The following is a 21,786-nucleotide window of genomic DNA, read 5'->3' on the forward strand; positions in this document are numbered from 1 at the left end:
GGCGACGTAGCCGCGGTGCACACCACACGAGAGCTCCGTGCAGAGCATTAACTTCTGCTGATACCGTCACGTCAAGTCAGCCCATCCCAAATGCCAAAACGGGCCCAGCCTGTTACCAGGCCTGCTCCAACATCACAAGAGCCGAATTTGATCCCACGGGCCAAAATCCTCCTCTTTCGCCGGCCCACTTCACCCGCAAAACGACACGGGCACCACCACAGCAATGCGTCTTTAGACAGCTACCCATACGAAAAAGGCAGCGCAAAATTTGAAACCAGGGGCATAACGGACAATTACCACGACACGAATCTGTACAGAACGACGTGACGAAAAAGGACCAGGTGAGTTTTCTTCTTCAGAAAAAAATAAAGAAAGAAAGTAAGAAATGACCAAGTGCGTTCGGTTACACACGGCGGCGGGCGAACTTATCCCACTGACAGGTGGGCCACCCTAGGGGCCTAACGGCGCGGCACTGGACGGGTAAACGGAGTGGCCGGTACAAAAGGTCGATTCGGTTCGGGACAAGGCGGTGCGTCACGAGTGGGGCCCGCGCTTGGCATGGAGACGATGGGACGTGTGTGTAGCTGATTGGTGGGGACGGTGCCTGGTGGGTCCCACGCTTATAGTGGTTGGATCATCGGATGTAGGTACGGGAGTTTTTTTAAGCTTTTCGTTGCTTGCGTGAGTTTGGAGGACAATAGTCGCGAGAAAAAAAGAAAGCAGAAATGTCTTGCCCGCACGGCATATGAGTACTGTAGAAGTATTAGCTAAATAGATTATGTATTTATGTAGATAGATTAAAGAAAAGCTGATTCTCCTAATTGAAAAGAAAAATCATATGACCTCTATTTCAGGTTATAAGACTTTCTAACATTACACACATTCATATAGATATTAATGAGTCTAAACACACATATATTTCTAGATTTATTAGCATATATATAAACGTATGCAATGTTAGAAAGTCTTATGATATGAAACAAAGAAAATATATCTTTACTTAATTCAAATAAGATTCTTCGTTTCCTTTTTTTAAAAAAGGGTGAACTGGTGTTGAAAAAATAGATCAAAACATTGACCTCATGTAGTATTACTACCTCATAACCTACGTGTCACTGGTAGTATAGATAATAGATTACTATGGCACAATTGTTATAACGAAGAGCAATTATCAATAGCCACTAAGCAACTTTCCTATATAAAATTATGTAAAAAAAAATACACCGTTTAGTATTTTAGGAAGCGTGCGCGTGAAAAACGAGGTACTTTCTCTCTCAAGCTCGCCTGAACAAACGTCACGCGCACACACTAACACAAGAACTCCTACGTCCCTCAACAGTCAACACACCTCAAATAAACGGAGACCATCAACAAACCCCTAGAATCCACTTAATTTGATTTGAAATATAGCAGGCAGAATTATACATCCACAACTGATGCTACTCTGGTTAAGTTATTTGCATTAGCTTTATCTACACACGTAACCAAGCCAAATAATACTCTCTCCTTCCAAAAATCTGAGTCATATTTCTTTTTCACCAAGACTAATAGGCAATTAATTCATTCACCATGTGACAAAACCAATGAACATGCAACCAATAAGCATTAAAATGGCTTCTTGGGTTCCTATCAACAATTTAATTTAGCACATAATAACTACAAATAGGATTTAGACTTTTGAAAAAACCAAAGAATAAAATAGATCTTAGATTTTTAGATTTTTGGAAGGAGGAAGTACTACTTTTGGAACTCTAAATTTCAGTAGGTTGATAATAATGATAACTGATAAGGGTTTGTTTAGTCTGGATGAAAGTTGCAAACAGACCGAGTTGGCCACATCGGCTCTTTACTTACTCCTAATAGTAGTACTACTTTACAATTGCGGAAAATTTCTGGAGACAATAAAACATTCAAAGTCACATGTACATTGTTTTTCATTAATGTGCTGGCACCGTGCAAGACAAGAAATAAAAAGGCTCAGGTGGAACCACCTAAATAGCAAGTCCCTAAATCCACATAGATTCACATTATTTCAAGGACCAAATGCAGGTGCATTACCACTAATCTACTACAACTCCTACTAAAAAGTTACCATGGTCATTGTAATATCTGTAACTAGAAGTACTATTCAGAAAAAAAAATGTGCAGGTTGCATTTACCCCTATTCAAAAAATTCAAAGTCCCACAGGCCCCAGGCCCCAGAGTGTGCCCAGACCAGATTAAAACACACACAACAACAGTCCATCTGCAGTTCAAATCTGGGTATTAAAAACCCCCCAAATTAATCCCCCCCCCCCCCCCCCCCCCCCCATCCAATCTCTCACTCTCATCTCCACCAAATTCAAACCTCACTCTCATCTTCATCCTCAGCTCAAGCTCAAAACCCCTTTTTGTTTGTTCGCTGCTGCCACTGTCCCCATCCACCTCTCCTCGCTGCCGTTTGCTTCACTCCCACTGCTCCTCCTCCTCCCTGCACGCGCGCGCGCGCGCTAGATCTCGCCGGAACCCTAGCCGGTAATGCCACGGGCGGCTGCCGCGGCGGGACAGTGAGGTGCTGAGGGGGTTTCCGGATCGATGCATCGGGTGGCCATGGCTGCGGCGGCGGGGGACGGGGACGGGAGGGGGCGGACGCTCGGGGCGGTCATCAAGGAGAAGGACGAGGAGCTGGCCCTCTTCCTCGAGATGCGCCGCCGCGAGAAGGAGCGCGGCGCTGCTGCTGCTGCCGCGGCGGCCGAGCAGCTGCTGCTTTCCGGGGACCGCGTCAACGTGGCGCGGGATGGGATGCTGCTCGTCGACCAACCGCCGCCGCCGCGCCCGCAGCCTCCCGCCGGTGAGAGCTCGGGCCGACCCGTTCGTTCGCTTTTATTACTATTTTGCTCTTGTGTTGCGCGAAACCCTAGCTTACCTGTGTGTGTGGTAGAGCACAAGGCGGCGGCGTACAGGATGACCGGCGGGTTCAGGAGAGCGCCCGGCGGCGCCGACGACTTCCTCAATTCGGACGGCGGCGATAAGAACGACTACGACTGGTGCGTTTGCTGCTGATTTCGAATTACCACAAGTTTTGGATACCACTGCTATCTGGTAGATTTTGTGGTGTTTTGGTTGTGTGCGTGTGACACATGCATTGGTGCGAGAACGTTTGCTCTGGAGCTAATTTGTACTGCAATGGTGTGAAATGCGGTTTGTTCTTTGTTCTGTAGCCGAAATTGCAGGAAATTTTGCGAGACTTGAAGAATTTTTCTTTTGGGTGCACAAACGTTTGGTTATTTTACTGTGCTGTAGCTTTGTTGGCGATAAAATTTTGACCAGTAGTTTGTTAATTCTGAATTATAGTTACTAGCTTGTTGATTGTCTCTGATGTTTATGCGATTTCAGCTAATGCTTCATTGTACAATTGATTAACCCCTCGAAAATGTAATTTCCCCCCTTAAGTTCATACTTTTAATTCTGCGGTTGATGCTTTAATCTGTTAAATTTTTTGACGCTACACATAAAGAGTGGCTTTTGTGTGAATCTGGTGTTTGTTAGAATTTAGCTGTTGTTTCTGGAAAAGTTGGTGAGGGTGGTACCGGTTGTTGAGGTTACTGTTGGGTCTCTTGTTGACCCTTGTTATTGCTTCTTTCTCTCTTTAGTTAGTTTCCTGATTTAATGCTTGCACATAAAGTTGTGCTCTTTGCTTTTGGTTATTGCGCTTAAGCCCTTTAGGTGGTGTAATCTGGTTGCACCGCTACAAGCATGACCTCTGGAAGAGCTCTGGTTGTGGACCTGTCAATTTGTTGGGTTTTAGTTGGTCTCAGTTCCTTCTCTTTGCTTTTTTGGTTGGTTAAATAGATAGTTTGTCTGTAACGTGGTTTTGCTTTCTGTAAATTTAGTGCCTGAGTATTGGACACACATTTTAACATTTGATACCTTATTCGTAGCCCCTATGAGCTACTTATCGTTGTCCTAATTGACTTGAAGTTTATTTGGTTGGTGCGTAAATGACTGTCCTTCTGTGAGTTCCACGCATCAATAGGTGAGAAAGTTAGGCGCATTTAGGATAGGGTGTAGAATTATTCTGGGAGTATTTTGATATCTAGATAGGCATGCTAACACTTAATTATGCTATGAGTTTGACTATTTGATTGCTAGGTGATGTTTGGTTGGTAGGTGACAGTTAGATTGTCTGATTGTGGAACAAATCATAGGGTATTTGTCAGTTTTTGTATGGTCGTAGAAGTGCTGGTTTGGTTATTCAACTTTGTTAAGGTTTACTGTAATTGTTCTTGGGTGGTGAGGTTAGTTAAACCAAGTGCAGAAATCACAGAGTGCTGCATATTTTATCAAAAGTGCTCTACCAGACTCGACATATTTCATCAGAAGTGCTCAATCAGAGTCTATGTGAGCAAATTAGTTGTGAAATGATTTCCTTGTTTTGTATTAAAATTGTTTTGTATGATGACCTCTGGCATTGCAGTTTTTGCCATTTTGTTCCTTGCATCTTCTATATTCAAATTTTAAGTATTTGAAAGTAATTATGCAGCCTTTCTCACAGCAGACTTGTTCGCTTTCAGGCTTCTGACTCCACCAGGAACTCCACTTTTTCCATCTCTAGAAGAGTCAAAAAAGTCCCCAGCGAGCCAAACTGGAACCCCAAAGACTCGCCCAACTGCCTTAAAATCAAGGGTTAGCCTACTGATCATGATGAATACATCTCAGCAAAAGAAAATCCTCTCTTGGTGGATATCAAATGATTTGATCTGAATGAATCTATGGACCAAAAGTGTCTTCACTGTATCTTAAGTTGATTCAAATTACCATCCAAGGAATTAACAAACAGACTCTCCAAGGATAATCCATCGTCTCATAGACCTGTCAACATATTTTCCTTGAAGATAGCATTTTATTTAGTTTGAATCATGCTTTTAGATTATTTTTCTTTTGACTGAAAAGCCTGTCGCTTGTTTATCATAAAGATAAACCATTTCTTCATTATTAGAATGCATTTTAGTTTCACCGGTTACATCACTTCTCTTAAGTATGACTTGTGTTCTTGACTGTTTTACATCTTCGTTAACTTTCTATTTCATCACTTTGTTTGTGGTACTCCAGTTGGCCAATCATCCAGATCCTCCATCAAGAACAACCCTTCCATTGAGAGCAACATCATCAAACAACTTGAACTCAGCTGCCACAACACGTAGGCCGTCATCTTCTGGAGGGCACACATCTAATTCATCGAGGCCTTCAACACCAACTGGGCGTCCTGCACTGACCAATACCTCCAAAGGTTCAAGACCTTCAACCCCCACGTCTCGGGCAACTGTACCTTCTAAGTCTGGACGTCCTGCCCCAAGATCATCAACTCCCACTTCCAGGTCAACACTTACTTCAGCAAGGTCAACAACACCTTCAAGGACATCTGGCCCTGCTGCTAGGACATCAATTCCTTCAGGTAGAGCATCAGCACCAGCTAGCAGGTCATCCACACCTACTTCAAGATCATCAATACCTGCTACCAGGTCATCCACGCCATCATCCAGGCCCTCCATACCAGCACAAAGCAAGCCAGTATCAAGGTCATCAACCCCAACAAGACAGCCTTCTGCCACTTCCACCCAACATGGTAGCTTGGCTGCACCAGTTCGATCTTCCTCAATCTCCAAACCAACCCCTACAATGTCCAAAAGTTCTTCACCGGCAAAAACTATAGCGTCAACACCTTCAAGGGGCAGCTCACCTACTGTCAAATCGAGACCATGGAAGCCATCTGAAATGCCTGGCTTCTCACTTGACGCTCCTCCAAATCTGAGGACATCACTACCAGAAAGACCAACCTCTGCTACTCGTGGCAGACCTGGAGCTCCTAGTTCTAGGTCTTCCTCTGTGGAGCCTGGGCCAGCTGCTCGGCCAAGACGGCAGTCTTGCTCTCCTTCTAGAGGGAGGACTTTAAATGGTAGTGTGCCTTCAGGTAGTTCGGTGCCAGCAGTGAGAAGATCACATCTTAATAGTGGTGACAGTGTCAATCCTGTTCAAATGGGTAATAAGATGGTTGAGAGGGTAGTGAACATGAGAAGGCTAGTTCCTCCAAAACATGATGACCAAAGATCCAGCCTCAATGGTCTATCTGGAAAATCATCAAATTCTCCAGATAGCTCTGGCTTCGGTAGGACATTGTCAAAAAAGTCACTCGACATGGCTCTTCGACATATGGTACACTTACTTTCTCTAAGATAGTCAATACTACAATAAATTTCTATGTTCGATTAACTTGAACTTGATGTGTATTATTGTACACAGGACATACGGCGCAGCATTCCAAACAATTTACGGCCTCTTATGACAAGCATACCAGCATCCTCTGTGCATAGCGCACGGTCAGGGTCTACAAGGAGCAGACCAATTAGTGTTTCAGACTCTCCTCTTGCAACAAGCAGCAATGCCAGTTCTGAGCCGAGCGTCAACAACAACCTGATGTGCTTGGACAGCATCGAAATCGATGATGAGTTGTGCAGTGATAGGGCAGGACAATACAGGCGATGATTTGCTTCTTTGATAGTATAATAGTTATGATTCCTGCGAAGGTTTACGACCTTAAAATGTTCAGAGCAGCGATGGGAGGATCATCTCCAAGATGACCTGATGGGTTCCTGTTCTCATATGTAGTTCATTGGGTGTCCAATATTTATCCGGTTTATTCATGTTATGTTGCGAGCTGCTCCATGTGCAACTTTATTCTGGACCTTATATGCTATTGAAAAGCGTCTTTTATGTGTTCAGTCCTTGAGTATCATTTTCAGTACTTTGGGAGTTTAAGTTAGGTCTTCTTAGCCCCTTGAGTCTTTGACACCATCTTGTAGCGGATTTCGCGCTACAGCCTGGTAGTCACATGTGTTTCCCCGGCTGAACTGTATTGACATTTTTCTCTGTTGTTGTATCAGCAATGTAAATTTAGTAGCATTTTTTCTTTCAAGTAATATTTTCTCAGGAGACGGTCACTGCTGCCGTAAAACTGTTGCTGTAATCTTGTAAATTACAAATTGGTAAGTCAATTAGTAGCAAATTCTCTGAAGGGTAAGGGTCAATGGCCAAAATGCTGCTGAATCTTGCGCTCTGTAATAAGGTGTTACTCTTCCTACCAACAGATACTCCAATTAGGCAATTATACATCCTTAATGCAAAAAACTACTGCACTGATAAAATTACATCCAGAATCATGTGCTCAACTGCTCATATGCTGTTCTACACTGATGCATCCTACCAAAATACTACTACAACAACTGAACTACCACAGGAATGCTCCTGCATTTTATTTTGCTACTGCAAGGAGCAATGGAGCTCATAGACTCCAAATCTTTATGACCAAGGCTAAGATAAATAAAACAGGGAGCCGACAGGTTACATACATCTCAGCATCTAACATAAATTTGGGAGGAAGAAAGCTTGTGACCTGTGACTGATTTTGTTTCACAAGTCAAAATCAGTTAGTTGTGATGGATCAAAGGGGAATGGGTAGGGTAGGCAGACAAGAAGTCCAAAGAGCAAGATGGCTACACCAATGCTGATGTAATTGTTCTCAGGTTCTGTTATTTCTTCAGAGAGAGGGGAAATCGGTCCTCTCTGCAAGAAGAAGATCAGCACCACCCAGTAGAACGCGACGTCGTTGAAGAGAGCTGAAATTCCAAGAAGTCCAATGGCCAAGCTGCTGATTCGAGACGATATCTGTTACAAAGTCAGGTTGAGATTCATTACAATTGTCTCAAGTCAAGGATGAGAGATTGCAGTTCTTTCCAGCTTCAGGTAGCCAGCCAGTAGTCACATCTATAGATACAAACTTACAATAGCAACATGATTTCTTTACCTTTCTTCCCCACATGGCAAATGCTATGCGGCCGCCATCAAGCTCTCCTGCAGGGATGCTATTGATGGCATTGATCAGGAGACCAGCCCAGGCCCATAAGACCAGTGGATTTATGGATAGTTTTGTTCCTTCTTTTAGAGCATCTCCAAGAATAAGCTTTGCTGTACCAAGGGAAAATATATCAAATACAAAGTTTTGAAGTTCATCAAAGTTCCATTTATGTGAATAGTCCATCCAATGTTCTTGAAAAAAATGCTTGAAGGCAAGCAAGTAATAATGAAAATCCAGAAAAAAGAGGATTCCTTGTGTAGTTATGAACTTAGATAAAGGAGCCTACCAAGACCACCAACAAGAAATGATTCATGAAATACTGCTGGATCTATCACAAGGCCAAGGCCATCACTTGGAGGTAAGATGAAGCCTAGCAGCAAAAGAACAAATCCAAGGGAGAACCCTGCCAATGGTCCAGCAGCTGCTACCTTCAGTAGGTCCTCACGATTGCGGACTATATTGACAATTCTGGTAATAGCACCAAAAGATCCTATCTACAATAAATATAACCATTTCAGTCTGACATTTTATGGTAAGATTAAGCAATTAGTTAAATAAATAACCCATTATGGGTGCGCAAGCACACGAAAATCCCCAAAGCCATGGCTCCCAAAGTCTCCACAGAGGCCTTTTTTTGCTGGCCATTTTAAAAGAGGCCTATCATATGAGTTGCTTAGTTATGCCAAAAGTGTACTTCAGACCTCACAGTTTCTTTGTACTAGCAGGTTTTCTAGCAAAGGAGATAAGAAAAATCACCTGAGATTATGAAAATGTCAACTTATAAAGATATAAGTATTTTCTGGTAACTCGAACAATATATTCCTAAAGTGAAATTGTAGACTTGAAAAAGAAAGGGAAGCTTACCTGCCAGCTAGGAACAAAATATGGTACGGCAAGCTTGATTCCAGTATCCCTAGCAGCAAGGATATGTGCAATCTCATGAACGCCTATTATGGCCGCAGTTACTAGGGCGCCATAAACTCCATCTTTTAATAGCTCAAGGTTATCAAATGTTGATCTGGAAAAAAATACCCATAAACAGAAGTTATGGACTAATGCGTGAGTTGATATGACAAGGTACTCAAGGAAAAACATGTTATGGTGCCCTTTTTTCCTTAAAAACAAAAATAATAGCAATATTTAGCTGCATGCATCAGAATATAGAAGTAATGGAGTTGGAAATATCAATGCTACATGTTAAGGAAGATGCAGGTTTTACTATCATATTATCAAGCTCTATCAAGCGTCAAGATTCTAGATGCATAGATCTTTTTGTTCCGCATGAAACATCAAAGTTCAATTTGAGAAGATTTCGACACAAAAACATATGCACATGTTTAATCAAAAATCATACCAGGCTAGTCACATGAAACCAACCACTTATTCTTTTTCAGTAAAAGCAAACAATATACACCATCGAATGAAGGACGGTTGTGAATAAAGGGAAGAGAAACCTCATACAGCAAGTTGTCCTGTAGCAAAGGTACATTTCGGAGCAAAAGGGTGAAGATGGTAACTACTCCAAATGAAGCAGCAGCAAACCACTCTGGGACAGCTGAACATTTAATTCACAAAAATCAAATCAGAAACCTCAAAGGTCAATGTAAAAGCCAACAAACTTATAGGTTCCTAACAATTAAGCAATATACTAGTTCATTCTCAGTTTCTCAGAGGCAACTAATAAGTTCTTCACTAAAGGTAGGCGATAATTTTATTACCTGTAGTTTCAGGCTGCAATGTTTGCCTAGGTACAACTACTGCAACTGGCTTATCATCCTCTGGGTTAATGAGAAGAAAAAGCTTATATTGATCACCAAATTTGTTCTGTTGATATCCAAGAATTGAAAATAGATTAGACATTCAAACATTTGTACAATCTTATACTTCTGAAGAGTGTCCTATTACCTGCAGCCGATTTGTGATCTTCTCATAACTTTTTGCTGGCTGACCACGCAAATTTCCCTTAAACAGTATTCCACCCTTTGTAAAAAAGTGAAGGCAGTAAGCAGAGTTAGTTGTTTTGAATAATTCGATATTTATTTACATATGAACATTTCAGATCAGAATATAAAGTATATGCATCACTGAGTATAACTATGTATGAGTTGAGGACGGATGGAACTTTATAAACTCAATTATTAACTGAACATTTTCAAGTGATATGGTATTCTAACTAAGTTATAAATATAATATGCTGCACACAATATGTGGTAAACCATGATATGCAGATAGTAACCTCATAAGGCTCCTGGCTGGTCACGAAAAACGTGTCAAAACCAAAAACTTGATCCTTGAGAATGTCTATTGTAGCCTTGGGGATCCTGACAGATTCATCAAGTTGTTGCTGCATATCATTGTGATTTAAAATGTAAATCATAAGCCTCACTCGTCGGGTTCCAGAATTCAGTAATATAAGATCAAAATAGTACTATTACATATTTTTCAATTCAATAGCCATCTCTGGTTCCTGCTTTGATTTTGAATGCAAGAAACAAGAGGTATCCATCTTTGTTTTTGAATTCCTACTGAACTTAGAAACACGTGCACCATAAAGATTAGTAAGGGATTTTACCTTCATTCCTGGCAAAGGTGAACCGACAGCAACATCAACTACTTCCACATTTTCCTATTTATAACAGAATGTTATACATGTAATGGTTGCATTTTCAATGTAGTACGATAATTAAAGTTGCAGTGACATCAGGTAGAAGTATACCTGTGCATCACTGGCTGGAGTAGCATCTCCATCAATGTTCTGAACTGTGTCACTGGAGCTGAGTGGTTCTGTATTTACAGTTTCGTCTTTCGTCTGGCGAGGCATGGGAAAGCTAAATATTATAGTTCAGTTACAGGTTCATGTAGCTAGGACTAACAGGCATACTGACATAACTAACGCAAGTGACTGTGTTAGTGCAAGTATTGGGCTAATCAAGACATCACAAATGGTAACCTACTTTTGCATCGTACAAACTTATATTTTGAGCAACTGCAGAAGAGTAAGGAACGTACATTATCTGCATTAGTCTCACTTTCTGCAGATCCATTTTCTTGTGTAACACTATCAACCGAAGGTGATGAAGCATCATCTCCAAGCTCTTCTTTCTCCTGGAAGAAACAAACAAAAGAGAAAAAATGTTTATCCCCTTGGATTCCTACTAACATGAATAACATGAACTTACTCATCAATTCCACATTTTTTAGTCGCTTTAACTCCACTGAATTTCACCACTACATCAGAAAACGCGACACTGAATTCAGTTGAAAGAAGCACATGCGGATATCATGGATAGATGATGAAACATCGAAAATGCGACACTTCAAAGTGAGATGCAAAAATGAGGGGATATCCCCTTAAGGGATGATTTGTGTTTTCCCACTTCAAACTTCAAAGCACAGTAGGCCATCCGCGAATTCTCTGCAAAATGATAAACATACACCGTTCGCGAAAAAAATGATAAACATACACTATTAACATTCAGTCGCCCATACAACAGAAGTGTAACTGTGAATCATGGCACGCCAATTGCAGATTACTACCTAACCCAAGAATTTACAAGGGGGTAAACACACGTAACTACCTCGTCGCCATTGCCGTCGCCGTCGGGCTCAGTCTCAGTCATTGCCTGGCAGACAAACCTTCGGTTCCTGATCCTGCATATAGCACAGTTACTACTACTCCTAAAACAATGGAAATAGAAATATACAAACAAGCAAGTCCAACCAAAACCAAGAAACGCAACTGAAGCGAGTGGGTGGAGCGAAGCTTGAGACCGAGGCGGGCGGGCCTCCCCGTCGCCGGCAAGGAGGTCGACGCGAGGAGGATGCGCTGGCAGCATCCGTACGCCGCCGCGGCGGCGGCGGAGGACTGCGACGGCGAGCAACTCATGGCGGGTAATTGCATTCGCGGCCGTGGTGGTGGAGAGCGCGCGGCCTTATCTCCTCCTCCTCACCTCGCTTCGGATTCGGACGGAAATAGAAAAAAAAAAACTTTCCTGCGGCCAGGATCCCACCCCTGCACGAATCTCAAAGCCGAAGCTACAAGAGGGGCATTTCCGTCAATAGCTAAATATATATCTTCCTCGACTCCGACAAGAATAGGGTTCCACCGCCGCCGCCGCCGCTCGCCGGAGAGATAGAGATGAAGAGCTTCCCGGTTGCCGGAGGCCGCAGCGTCTCCCTCGGCCTCTTCTCCGACGTCTCCAACAGCCGGTACGCCACTCGCTGCCAATCTCCTTTTCCTCACCAATCGATTCTTCCACCGAGTTCTTGGTCCCAGCTACGAACTGTGGGGGTGACGAGAGGAAATATCTTGGCCTTCTCGAACTTGTCAGGGAGCTCCTCGAGCTGATGCAGTCAGGGAAGCTGGAGCCGGAGGTCGCATTCCTCAACGCATCACTGGTACATACAATCGTCGCCATTGTCCCTTTCTGTATTCTACATCAGCAGTAGGACTCGATCGATCACTCGATGATTTCTTTGTATTTTATTTACATGTCGACTATGGCAGGTGCCGGATGTGTTCCCGGTTCTCGCGGCGGCGCACAAGGCGGTGGTGTCGCAGGGGAGGGAGTCTCTGACCACAAGAACTCTGCATTCGGAGCTCGTCTATAACTACTCCGGGTCTAAGCATGTGGGTAGTCTGGTCACCTATTATTTGTTCTTGTTCTAAAATGGTGAGATGAGATTGTGCTGATATGTGATTTGTTGATGGTTTTTGTGCTGTTTTTTTGGGTTTCAGATAACGGAGTCTTTGAAACGATGCGGAATCTCCGAGGACACGAGTTATATCCTTGCAGCTCGTTTTGATGCTTCGAATGAGGAGGTATTGTATTCGAGATAGGGATCTTAAGGAACTAAGTTCTAGTGCGTTAGTTGCTCGCGGAGTCGCTGTTGTTCATATTTAGAAGCCAGGACACCCTTTTAGCCAATAATGATATCTCCTTTTGAGTTGGCTAGCGTTAGTGGTTTCAGTGTCAATATATATTTTGAATCATCATATCTTGCCTGGATGTCACATTTCAATTCCATTACTGTGGGTGCAACAAGTCGGTTTTAAGGTTGCATGTATCACCAATTAGATTGACATATAAAAGACATAGAATTGCTGAAACTTTCAAGTTATGGTGTTAACAGTACACTCTCTTTATGGGACCTTGAATCAAAAGATTGTGGTATTGACTTCTTGCTTTCTTAGTGGATAACTTGAAGCATTTTTTTGTATTATGTATTTCTTTTTTTGCGAAGAATAAAGTATGCTATACATATCTCTGTATCCTGGTTTACACCTCTCACTTTTGCTGAGAAAACCAGCATTTTTACCAGACCAAAATTTACATGACAGGCTGCTCTGTTTAGATCCCTATGTGAGTTTTTGTGATTATGTGCTGCATAATATGATAAAGAGAAGAAATTTTGAAATTCAGACGTGTTCTCTAACAGAGATTTAAACATACATCAAAATTACATACCCCAGTTATATGCATGGGAGTTTGTCACGAAATTGCTGTCCCGAAGAACTTGAGAGGCGTACTATCAATTTCTGTTTCCTATGCATTTTCTACGAGTTATTGTCCTTCTGAGTGAAGGAATTCAAACAACCGTGATGTGAAAATTTTGCAATATGGCAGATAAAAGCTGTGGAGAAGCTTATCTGTGGCACTGAGATTGATCTAGCGGAACTGGAAACAAGAGCAAACCAACCACAGATCCTGAAGGTTTTTAGTTGAACTTTGTGCTAATTATATGCTAATATGTTTTTCATATGACTTGTCCTGAATGTCACATTGTTTTCAATTTCCTATTGGCAGCATTATAAAATAACTCCCCAGGAACTATCAATATCTACACTGCCCGATGCAGTTGTATGCAGGATTGCTGCTCGAGATGCCCTTTGAGGTCTTAACACTCATCATCAATAATTTTTTCCACCTATCTGCATTTATTTCTCTGATCAGACTCTGAGCATAAAATTCACCTCTCCTTCATAGTTATGCTTGTAGCATGTTATTTCGGGCTGTAACTTATGAAGTGTATAATAACAACATGTAGTTCTGGATGTTGTAGCTACTCAACTTTTTGCATACACATCAAAACACAGCAACAGTTGAATATCTGTGAGCTCATGGTATTCAGATTTGCGTGCAAGCAACCTGCGAGCATCTTACATTGTTGACTCACTCAAAAACCTATCTTTCAGTGACATCACGGATCAAGATTGAAATCTGGGAGGCCTGGTGGTTTTTTGCACATGATGATGTGGTACCGGTATGTTTGTTACTGTATGATGATGGTTGCTAGTACTACTGGTGCCTTGGGTTCACGTGCTGCTGGGACAGCGTTGCAGCTGTCGTTTCTGTCCAAGAGAAAAACATGGACAGAGAAGCTGGTAACCTGCCCGGCATTGCAGCTGTTACTGCAAATTCCAGTTCAATGTTTCTTTTGCATGATCCATCAATCTATCATGCATGTAATTTGAAATTCAAGAACCCCACTGGTTTTGTTTTTTGTTTTTTTGGCCAAAACACTCTGCTGTGTTCTGTTTGTTTTTGGAGTCTGTATGATGGTATCTGTCAGTATCATTATCTTGCTCATCAGTTCATCTATCAATTGGGACAACAGCCACCAAGTTTTATTTTGGCCCTGTATGTTCCTTTTTCATTTTGGTTCAAAAGGCATCTTATTAATGTGTCTTAAAAAAGAGGGCATCTTAAATTGAAATCAGGTGGTTGCTAGACCGAAAAGGCCAGTTGTGATCTTGTCCTGTAGCTGTATGTTTTGGCGTTGCCTTTCCAGAGATGCCATGCCAACATGATGTAATCATCTCATTATGATATAAATCCGTCATAATTTATTCCTCTGTTTCCCTCTAAGTTACGTCCTGTACTAATCTTAATCGACCATGCAAAGCAAGAAGCAAGATTTATTACATGTAGAACAATTCAATATTTTTTTTGGCTGACTTCTTCTTATTAGCCAATAAATGTAATTATTCGGGGGTGGAGCATGGTACTAATTATTGGCATAGAATAATTAGCTGATCCATTGGTACCAAAGACTTCCTGAGAATATACCTCGCACAACATGCGTAGACCACATGAAAATTTATCAGGATTCTCTCCCTTGACAATATAAAATATGCTAATTGCCATATCCTTTCTAATAACCTCCATATGTATTGGCAAAACTGTAAAAATGAAAAGAAGACATGTGACAGAGGTGAGTCTGAATTCCAACGGCTACAAATTTATCTTTGAACACAAGTGGCCATCACCTGTGGAGTATTTTCTTAAATAGTCACTCTCTTATCTCTCAAATTTTTCTCATCCCCAAGCATCTCACAACAAAGCACACAGATGCTGTTTTTGTTTTTTTGACACCACACGGATGCTGTTTTAAAAGGACGCAGAACGAGAAATATTCAAAAAAAAATTTTGTAGGAGTACCATTGAGTCATTGACCATGCCTAGTTTACAACAACATTATTTCCCCCTTAAAAAAAAGGCATTTTTAGTACTTGCCTATATTTAGCAAAATAGCCAGTGTTATAAAAAAAAGGCATTTTTTGTAGGAGACATTTATTACTTGCACATCACTGCAGATTTGGATGTAAAAAAAAAAAGGTGAGAATGAGATCTCCACCCAATCATTGCAAAAGAAAAACTGCAATTTGGATTAGAGCAAGTTTAATAGTATAGCCCACTACTAGCTCCAAATCATTTATAGCCAATGTAATAGCTAATTCATATAATAGTTGCTTACTATACTATACCTGGTCCCACCTATCATACACACATTACGTCTTGGAGTCCGTGCTGCAGCTGGCTATAAATCTGTAGCCCGTTGCTCTTCTCTCTTTTCTTTTATCTTTTTAAAATATGTTTATAGCTGGCTTATAGCCTGCTACCGTACCTGCTCTTAGCTGAAGAAGAAGAACAAAAAAAAAAAAAAGGCATATGCTTTGCAAAGTTCCCAGCTTGGTTCCCTTCCCTCCAATATTCTCCTCCCCTCCCATGGAATATCCCCCACAATTCCCTACTCCCCAACTCCACACTCCAATCTCTTCCTCCTCTTCTTCTTCCTCGCCTCGCTTATATACGCGGCGTGTCGAGCTCCTCCTCCTCCTCTTCCTTGCTCCACCACAACACCGTCGACTCGAGGCGCACGCAAACGCCGGTAGCGAGGAGAAGGATTGCTTCTTCTTTTTTTTTTTTTTGTGTGTGTGCTGTGTTCTTGGGTTTCTTGGCAATGGTGATTGGGGCCGAGATCAAGGACGAGATGGAGGAGGCGCCGCCGCTGCTGCTCGACGAGGCCGCGCGCCCTCGCCGCGTCGCGCTCTTCGTCGAGCCGTCTCCGTTCGCGTAAGGATTCTTGACTTTTCTCTCTCTCTCTTTCTTGGGGTTTTGAGGGGTTTCATAGCTGGCCTTTGCACGCATTCTTGTCCAGATCGATGAGTCTGTTCACTACTTTCTTGTGGTTGCTTGGTTTGTCGAAAGAGTTTTTGGATCCTTCTCGGGTCTTGGGATTCGTGAAGATAGGACAAAAATGGAGTAAACTTCAGGTGAATTAAGTGTGGAGATTAAGGAAGCCAACCCCCAATTAGCTGATGAATTAGTATTATATTTTTTGATTAAGATGAATTAGTAGTAGTAAGGACGGGAAGCGAATTATTGCATTTTTCTTGCCTAATATGAGCAGAGGAATGACCTATATTGTTCATTCTGGTTTGAATGTTTGATTCGTATTTTGAGCAAGTTTTCATCTTTCATGTTTCATGTTTGCAGTTACATCTCTGGGTACAAGAACCGGTTTCAGAACTTCATCAAGCACTTGCGCGAAATGGGGGATGAGGTAAATTCAGCAAAAAGCTAGAAATGTTGAAAATTATAGGTTGCTAGTTTGTAACTTCATTTTGTACATGTCTTGTGCGTGCAGGTGATTGTTGTGACCAACCATGAGGGGGTTCCCCAAGAATTCCATGGTGCCAAGGTTATTGGTTCATGGAGGTAAACTCAAGATACTTCTTTCTACTTTTATATCTTAGGATATTAGCAGCTTAGGCAGTAGCTACTGAACTACCGAAGATCTCAAGACTTGTAAAACTACTGTTTCGAAAACGAAAATGGGGACCACCTAATGAGCACCAACACTGCAACAGAAACTTTAACTACCACAATTACGGTCTACTTCATGAACAGTTTAATTTCTAATTTAGTTGATACAGTTAGGGTTTAGGTCATTCCGTTAGTTATAGCTCAATTCATAAACCAATTCAAGTACCAGCTTCTTAAAATAATCTAGTTATATGAACTAGTAAATACAGTATACTAGATATCAAGCTTTGAAAAGTGGAAGCATCAGAATCTTTTTTGTTGAATCATATGATATGTAGTGCCTTTTGGTGGCCTATTATTGTGTTTACAGCTGTTTGCTCATCCTTTCCAGCTTTCCCTGTCCAATGTATGGAAAAGTTCCTCTCTCGCTGGCACTCAGTCCTAGGATTATTTCGGAGGTTGCAAAGTTCAAGCCTGACATCATTCATGCATCCTCACCTGGAATTATGGTAATTTCATACTGACAACCAAGCTAATCATCAAATATTGTCTACTACTTAACCACTAAATTTGATGCCTCTCTGTTGGACATACAGGTTTTTGGGGCACTTGCTATTGCTAAACTGCTCGGTGTCCCTCTAGTGATGTCCTATCACACCCATGTCCCAGTGTAAGTAAATACTGAATTATACTGCAACAGATTCTTTTTTTTCCTGGGCAATTCAGTAGTTTACTGTTCATATTTCATTTCAGGTTTTTTTATTGTAAAGTTTATGACCAACCATAAAAAGGGATTTGCATATATTATAGATGTATGTTGATATTTGATCGCCATTTCCCAGTAAAAGCCTTTTAGCGGGTGGCAATACTGGAAGTATTATATGAACTATTTTGAGCTATTCATCATAGCTGTACTAATGTTTTTCCCCCTGCAGATACATTCCAAGATATACATTTAGCTGGCTTGTAGAGCCAATGTGGCAAGTCATAAGTAAGCATTATACTCCCATTTCATTTATACTTTCATAAACAGTCAGATTTTTATGTGATGAAAACATTGATTCGATCCGGCAAACAGGGTTCCTTCATAGAGCTGCTGATCTAACATTAGTGCCATCTGTTGCTATCAGCAAAGATTTTGAAACTGCCCATGTTATATCAGGTTGGTCCATATCTGTATTACATGTTCAGATCTTATTTTCTGCCTTCTTGGTATGCACTGTGTACCCATGTCAATAATATATACGTTACCTCCTTGTTCAGCTAATAGAATACGCCTTTGGAACAAAGGTGTTGATTCAGCCAGTTTCCATCCCAAGTTCCGCAGTCACGAAATGCGAGTTAGACTAAGGTGGCATCATACTTCATTTCCCTCTGAATTTCCCGTGCATGGTTGAGATTAATTGCTTACATACACTTCTGCTATATATCTATTCTTTTCAGTGACGGTGAGCCTGAAAAACCATTGATAATCCATGTAGGACGCTTTGGGCGTGAAAAGAACTTGGATTTTCTGAAAACGTGAGCTATATACTTACTACACTTTGTGTTTTATGTGGTTTTTGACTTACTTTTGACAAACATGATTAACACCATATTCTTCTCTGTGTCTTGCACTAAATGTTCTTCGATCTAATTTTGAATCATGACTGAGCAGGGTAATGGATAGGCTGCCTGGAGTAAGAATTGCATTTATTGGAGATGGACCATACAGGTATATCATATGTGGTTCCTTGCCATTTTATATACTATATCTTTTTTTTCCTAAGCTTCCAGTTTGTCATGAACAGCGGCAGCTCAAAATTTATTGCATTGTCGGTTTACAGAAAATGTTCATTGGACACCTTCGGTGAATCAATTACTTTGAGCTTTTTGCCACTAGTGTGCCTTACATGCTCTCTGCAATTACATGACAGGAGTGAGCTGGAGAAGATGTTTGAGGGGATGCCTGCCGTGTTCACTGGAATGATGCAAGGCGAAGAGCTCTCACAGGCATATGCCAGCGGTGATGTTTTTGTGATGCCCTCGGAGTCCGAAACACTTGGTCAAGTAGTCCTGGAGTCCATGTCATCTGGAGTCCCGGTCGTTGCAGCTCGTGCTGGTGGTGTTCCTGATATAATTCCAGAAGATCAGGAAGGGAAGACCAGCTTCCTGTTCACCCCAGGAGACCTCGAAGACTGTCTTGGCAAGATTCAGCTATTGCTGACGGACAAGGAATTCAGAGACAACATGGGGATGACGGCTAGAGCCGAGATGGAGAAGTGCGACTGGAGAGCAGCTTCCAAGAAGATCCGCAACGAGTTCTACAATGCTGCGATCTGGTACTGGAGGAAGAAGCGCGCAGAATTGATCAAACCGTTGCAGTGGCTGGCGCAGATGTTCCTACCAGCACCTGAGGCCAACAGAATCACACAACACTGAAGCCTCAAGGGGATGCTTCTGCAGCCATGATCCGGTCCTTGTAAATTTCTGATCTATAGTGCAGTGTCAATAGGTGAGATAGTTCCTCTTTTTTTTGTATGGAATTGGAATTGTGAATGGTATGGCAAAGCCATTTGTTGCCTGTATTGTTGTAGTGGACAATGTGTTGCCTTGTTGGGACATGATGTGATGAACTGTATTTGATTATAATCCACGGCATCAACACATCAAGATGCTATTGTGCACGCAATGAAAAGTTTGGTATCAACTCTTGAGATGCTGAACTTTCTCAGCTTATCTGCTACTCTGAATGTCAGATTATTTTGCCTGGGAATGGAATAATAGGAGGGAACAACAACATCTGAATATCTTCAGAAACTTGAGTCGTCTGTATCAGTGCATGAACTTTGATGTCCATATGATGCTGTGACAGGCTATCTTTCATACTAACCAGTATGTATCTGAGATTTTGGTTGTTTAAATAAGATGATATATAAATGTTTTGGTTGACAACCAACAAGGTCGTTGTAGTATAGTGGTGAGTATTCCCGCCTGTCACGCGGGTGACCCGGGTTCGATCCCCGGCAACGGCGTCTTTTTTTTTGTCTCTTTTTAAAAAATATATTCACCCTTTGTTTCATGTCTTTTTAAATTTTAAAATACATTCACCTTTGGTACTCAACCAAGATATTTCAGATATTTATAGCTTTGCTGCAGGAGGGAAAGAAGCATTCTTCATCATCATCTTCTTAAAACTCAAGTTGCCTCTTTTTTAAAAATTATATTCACCTTTTGTTTCATGTCTTTTTAAAATTTAAAATACATTCACCTTTGGTACTCAACCAAGATATTTCGGATATTTCTAGCTTGCTGCAGGAGGGAAAGAAGCATTCTTCATCATCATCTTCTTAAAACTCAAGTTGCACCTTCCTTTATCTTCTCCTTGATGGTTCTAGTTGTTCATGACTCATGATGAATCATACTAAGTTTCCTTTCTATCTCCTACTCCGTATATGCAGAGTTGGACCTGAAGATGACATGTTTCCCTTGTTACAAATAAAACTTCAGATTGTGATTCTGAAGCAATCTATAGACAAACAGAGGAAACACCGCATCTAAATTGAAGTTGCTAATGACAAGTTACTGACCAAGCATGCAAAATCATTTTTGCTTTCTTGCACATGACATGTTGCACATCTGCATGTGCCTGCTTAAGCTGAACCTGGCTTTCAGTTCCATCAGTAACAGTGGTGTGAACCTGCCCACTTTTTTTTTTTTTGTTCCTACCCTTCCCTGATAAGATCAGTGAAGAACCAGATGGCCTTCCAAGTTGCCCTTTTCAGCATCAAAGCCAGGGCATCTATGACGTCCTGTAATGCCAGGAAAGCAAATCTATCTTGTAGCTTTGCTCAATCATGCATTGCCACTACATGCCTATTAAAATTTATCTCTTGCTCTTCTGTGCTTTGGCGGTCTACTGTTAATTGGCCTTACCTAGATGGCAAAGAGGAAGCAGAACAGTGGAAGCTTAATCTGTCTGCCAACATCTGTGATTGCTCTGAAAACCTTGTGCAAAAATGCAGACTGTGGGGGAGGGATCAGACCTCTTTTTTTTTTCTCCACAACCCACAAGTTGTGTGAACTGTGTATGATGTTTTGTTTCTATCACCAAATGAAATAATGTTTAAGATTGTTGTTATAAATCTTGTTTCAATCAGTATTTTAAGGGAAAGAAAAGGAGGAAGGTTATGTTGCCCTGAAAGGTGGAAGCAAACAGTAGCTAAATAGTAACAGTGACAAACTGTGAATGATATTGCGCCCTGTCACTTCTTGCATCAGGGATTGCCACTACCAAATCTTCTTTAACAACTTTGTTCTTGTTAAACTCAATCTAGATGGCCAAGTAATGATCACCTTCACCTATTTTAATAAGCCTTTAGTTTTCTTAATCTAGATTTTTTTTTCCCAGTTGGCAAACCCAGAAAAGAACAACAAATCAGTCCATCTTACTGCATCTGTTGACTGTCCAATTTAGATTCTGGCTTCTACAACCTTGACAGCTGCAGTTCTTCAGAACACATGACCACCTTGTGTGCATCAGAAAGGTTGCCACCTTTTGATCTGAAGAATGGATGCAAAGGGTCCATTCAGTCTGACACTGTAGCTGTTATCCCTGTCAATTTGGTGGCTGGTGATTGTGACCTTTCTTGGAGAACTGATTCATTCTAGGCTGTGTTCTTCCCCCAGTTTTCTCAACTCACCTCTCTCCATAGTACTACTAGTATTTTTCTTTCAATCTCTTTGTAGAAATACTTCACTCACACAAAACACAAGGCTCTGACGGCTAATAAATATCGGAAACTTATACTAATAAGGTAAGGGTCTGAAGAAAGTTTCAGCAAAAGAGTCACTTCCAATTGACAT

The 21,786-nt window shown here is 41.4% G+C and overlaps 3 protein-coding genes and 1 non-coding gene across 7 annotated transcripts; 3 read left to right on the forward strand and 1 right to left on the reverse strand.

Moving 5' to 3' along the window:
• Positions 1 to 2,316: 2,316 nt before the first annotated feature.
• On the forward strand, positions 2,317 to 7,051 carry LOC127780318 (uncharacterized). The gene is made up of 5 exons (XM_052307225.1): positions 2,317 to 2,830; positions 2,921 to 3,026; positions 4,554 to 4,665; positions 5,092 to 6,192; positions 6,280 to 7,051. The coding sequence occupies exons 1-5, from the start codon at positions 2,575 to 2,577 to the stop codon at positions 6,520 to 6,522; spliced, it is 1,818 nt and encodes a 605-aa protein (XP_052163185.1). The 5' UTR covers positions 2,317 to 2,574; the 3' UTR covers positions 6,523 to 7,051.
• A 100-nt stretch (positions 7,052 to 7,151) lies between these two features.
• Positions 7,152 to 11,848, reverse strand: LOC127780327 (probable zinc metalloprotease EGY2, chloroplastic). 4 transcript variants are annotated; one of them, XM_052307231.1, is made up of 13 exons: positions 11,632 to 11,848; positions 11,470 to 11,542; positions 10,901 to 10,996; positions 10,608 to 10,700; positions 10,464 to 10,517; positions 10,128 to 10,235; positions 9,797 to 9,871; positions 9,610 to 9,715; positions 9,353 to 9,446; positions 8,756 to 8,909; positions 8,178 to 8,385; positions 7,841 to 8,001; positions 7,152 to 7,701 (listed from the first exon to the last, which is right to left on the reverse strand). In XM_052307231.1, exons 1-13 carry the CDS (start codon positions 11,790 to 11,792, stop codon positions 7,447 to 7,449), a joined length of 1,638 nt encoding a protein of 545 aa, XP_052163191.1. In that variant the 5' UTR covers positions 11,793 to 11,848; the 3' UTR covers positions 7,152 to 7,446. The 4 variants fall into 4 exon arrangements, with proteins under 4 accessions (XP_052163191.1, XP_052163194.1, XP_052163208.1 ...); XM_052307234.1 differs by having other exon boundaries at positions 10,608 to 10,719; positions 11,632 to 11,701; XM_052307248.1 differs by lacking the exon at positions 11,632 to 11,848 and having other exon boundaries at positions 10,608 to 10,719; positions 11,071 to 11,540.
• A 110-nt stretch (positions 11,849 to 11,958) lies between these two features.
• On the forward strand, positions 11,959 to 19,659 carry LOC127783906 (sulfoquinovosyl transferase SQD2-like). The gene is made up of 18 exons (XM_052311060.1): positions 11,959 to 12,100; positions 12,223 to 12,289; positions 12,399 to 12,521; positions 12,630 to 12,713; positions 13,519 to 13,605; positions 13,699 to 13,780; positions 14,088 to 14,155; positions 15,800 to 16,248; positions 16,672 to 16,738; positions 16,823 to 16,893; positions 17,333 to 17,450; positions 17,538 to 17,611; positions 17,877 to 17,932; positions 18,020 to 18,103; positions 18,205 to 18,292; positions 18,385 to 18,462; positions 18,599 to 18,655; positions 18,858 to 19,659. Exons 1-18 carry the CDS (start codon positions 12,030 to 12,032, stop codon positions 19,360 to 19,362), a joined length of 2,229 nt encoding a protein of 742 aa, XP_052167020.1. The 5' UTR covers positions 11,959 to 12,029; the 3' UTR covers positions 19,363 to 19,659.
• A 224-nt stretch (positions 19,660 to 19,883) lies between these two features.
• On the forward strand, positions 19,884 to 19,955 carry TRNAD-GUC (transfer RNA aspartic acid (anticodon GUC)). The gene has a single exon. It is a non-coding gene; the product is annotated as a tRNA-Asp (tRNA).
• The last annotated feature ends 1,831 nt before the right edge of the window (positions 19,956 to 21,786 follow it).

This window comes from Oryza glaberrima, chromosome 1 (genome assembly GCF_000147395.1).
Source record: "Oryza glaberrima chromosome 1, OglaRS2, whole genome shotgun sequence".
NCBI classification, from domain to species: Eukaryota; Viridiplantae; Streptophyta; class Magnoliopsida; order Poales; family Poaceae; genus Oryza; species Oryza glaberrima.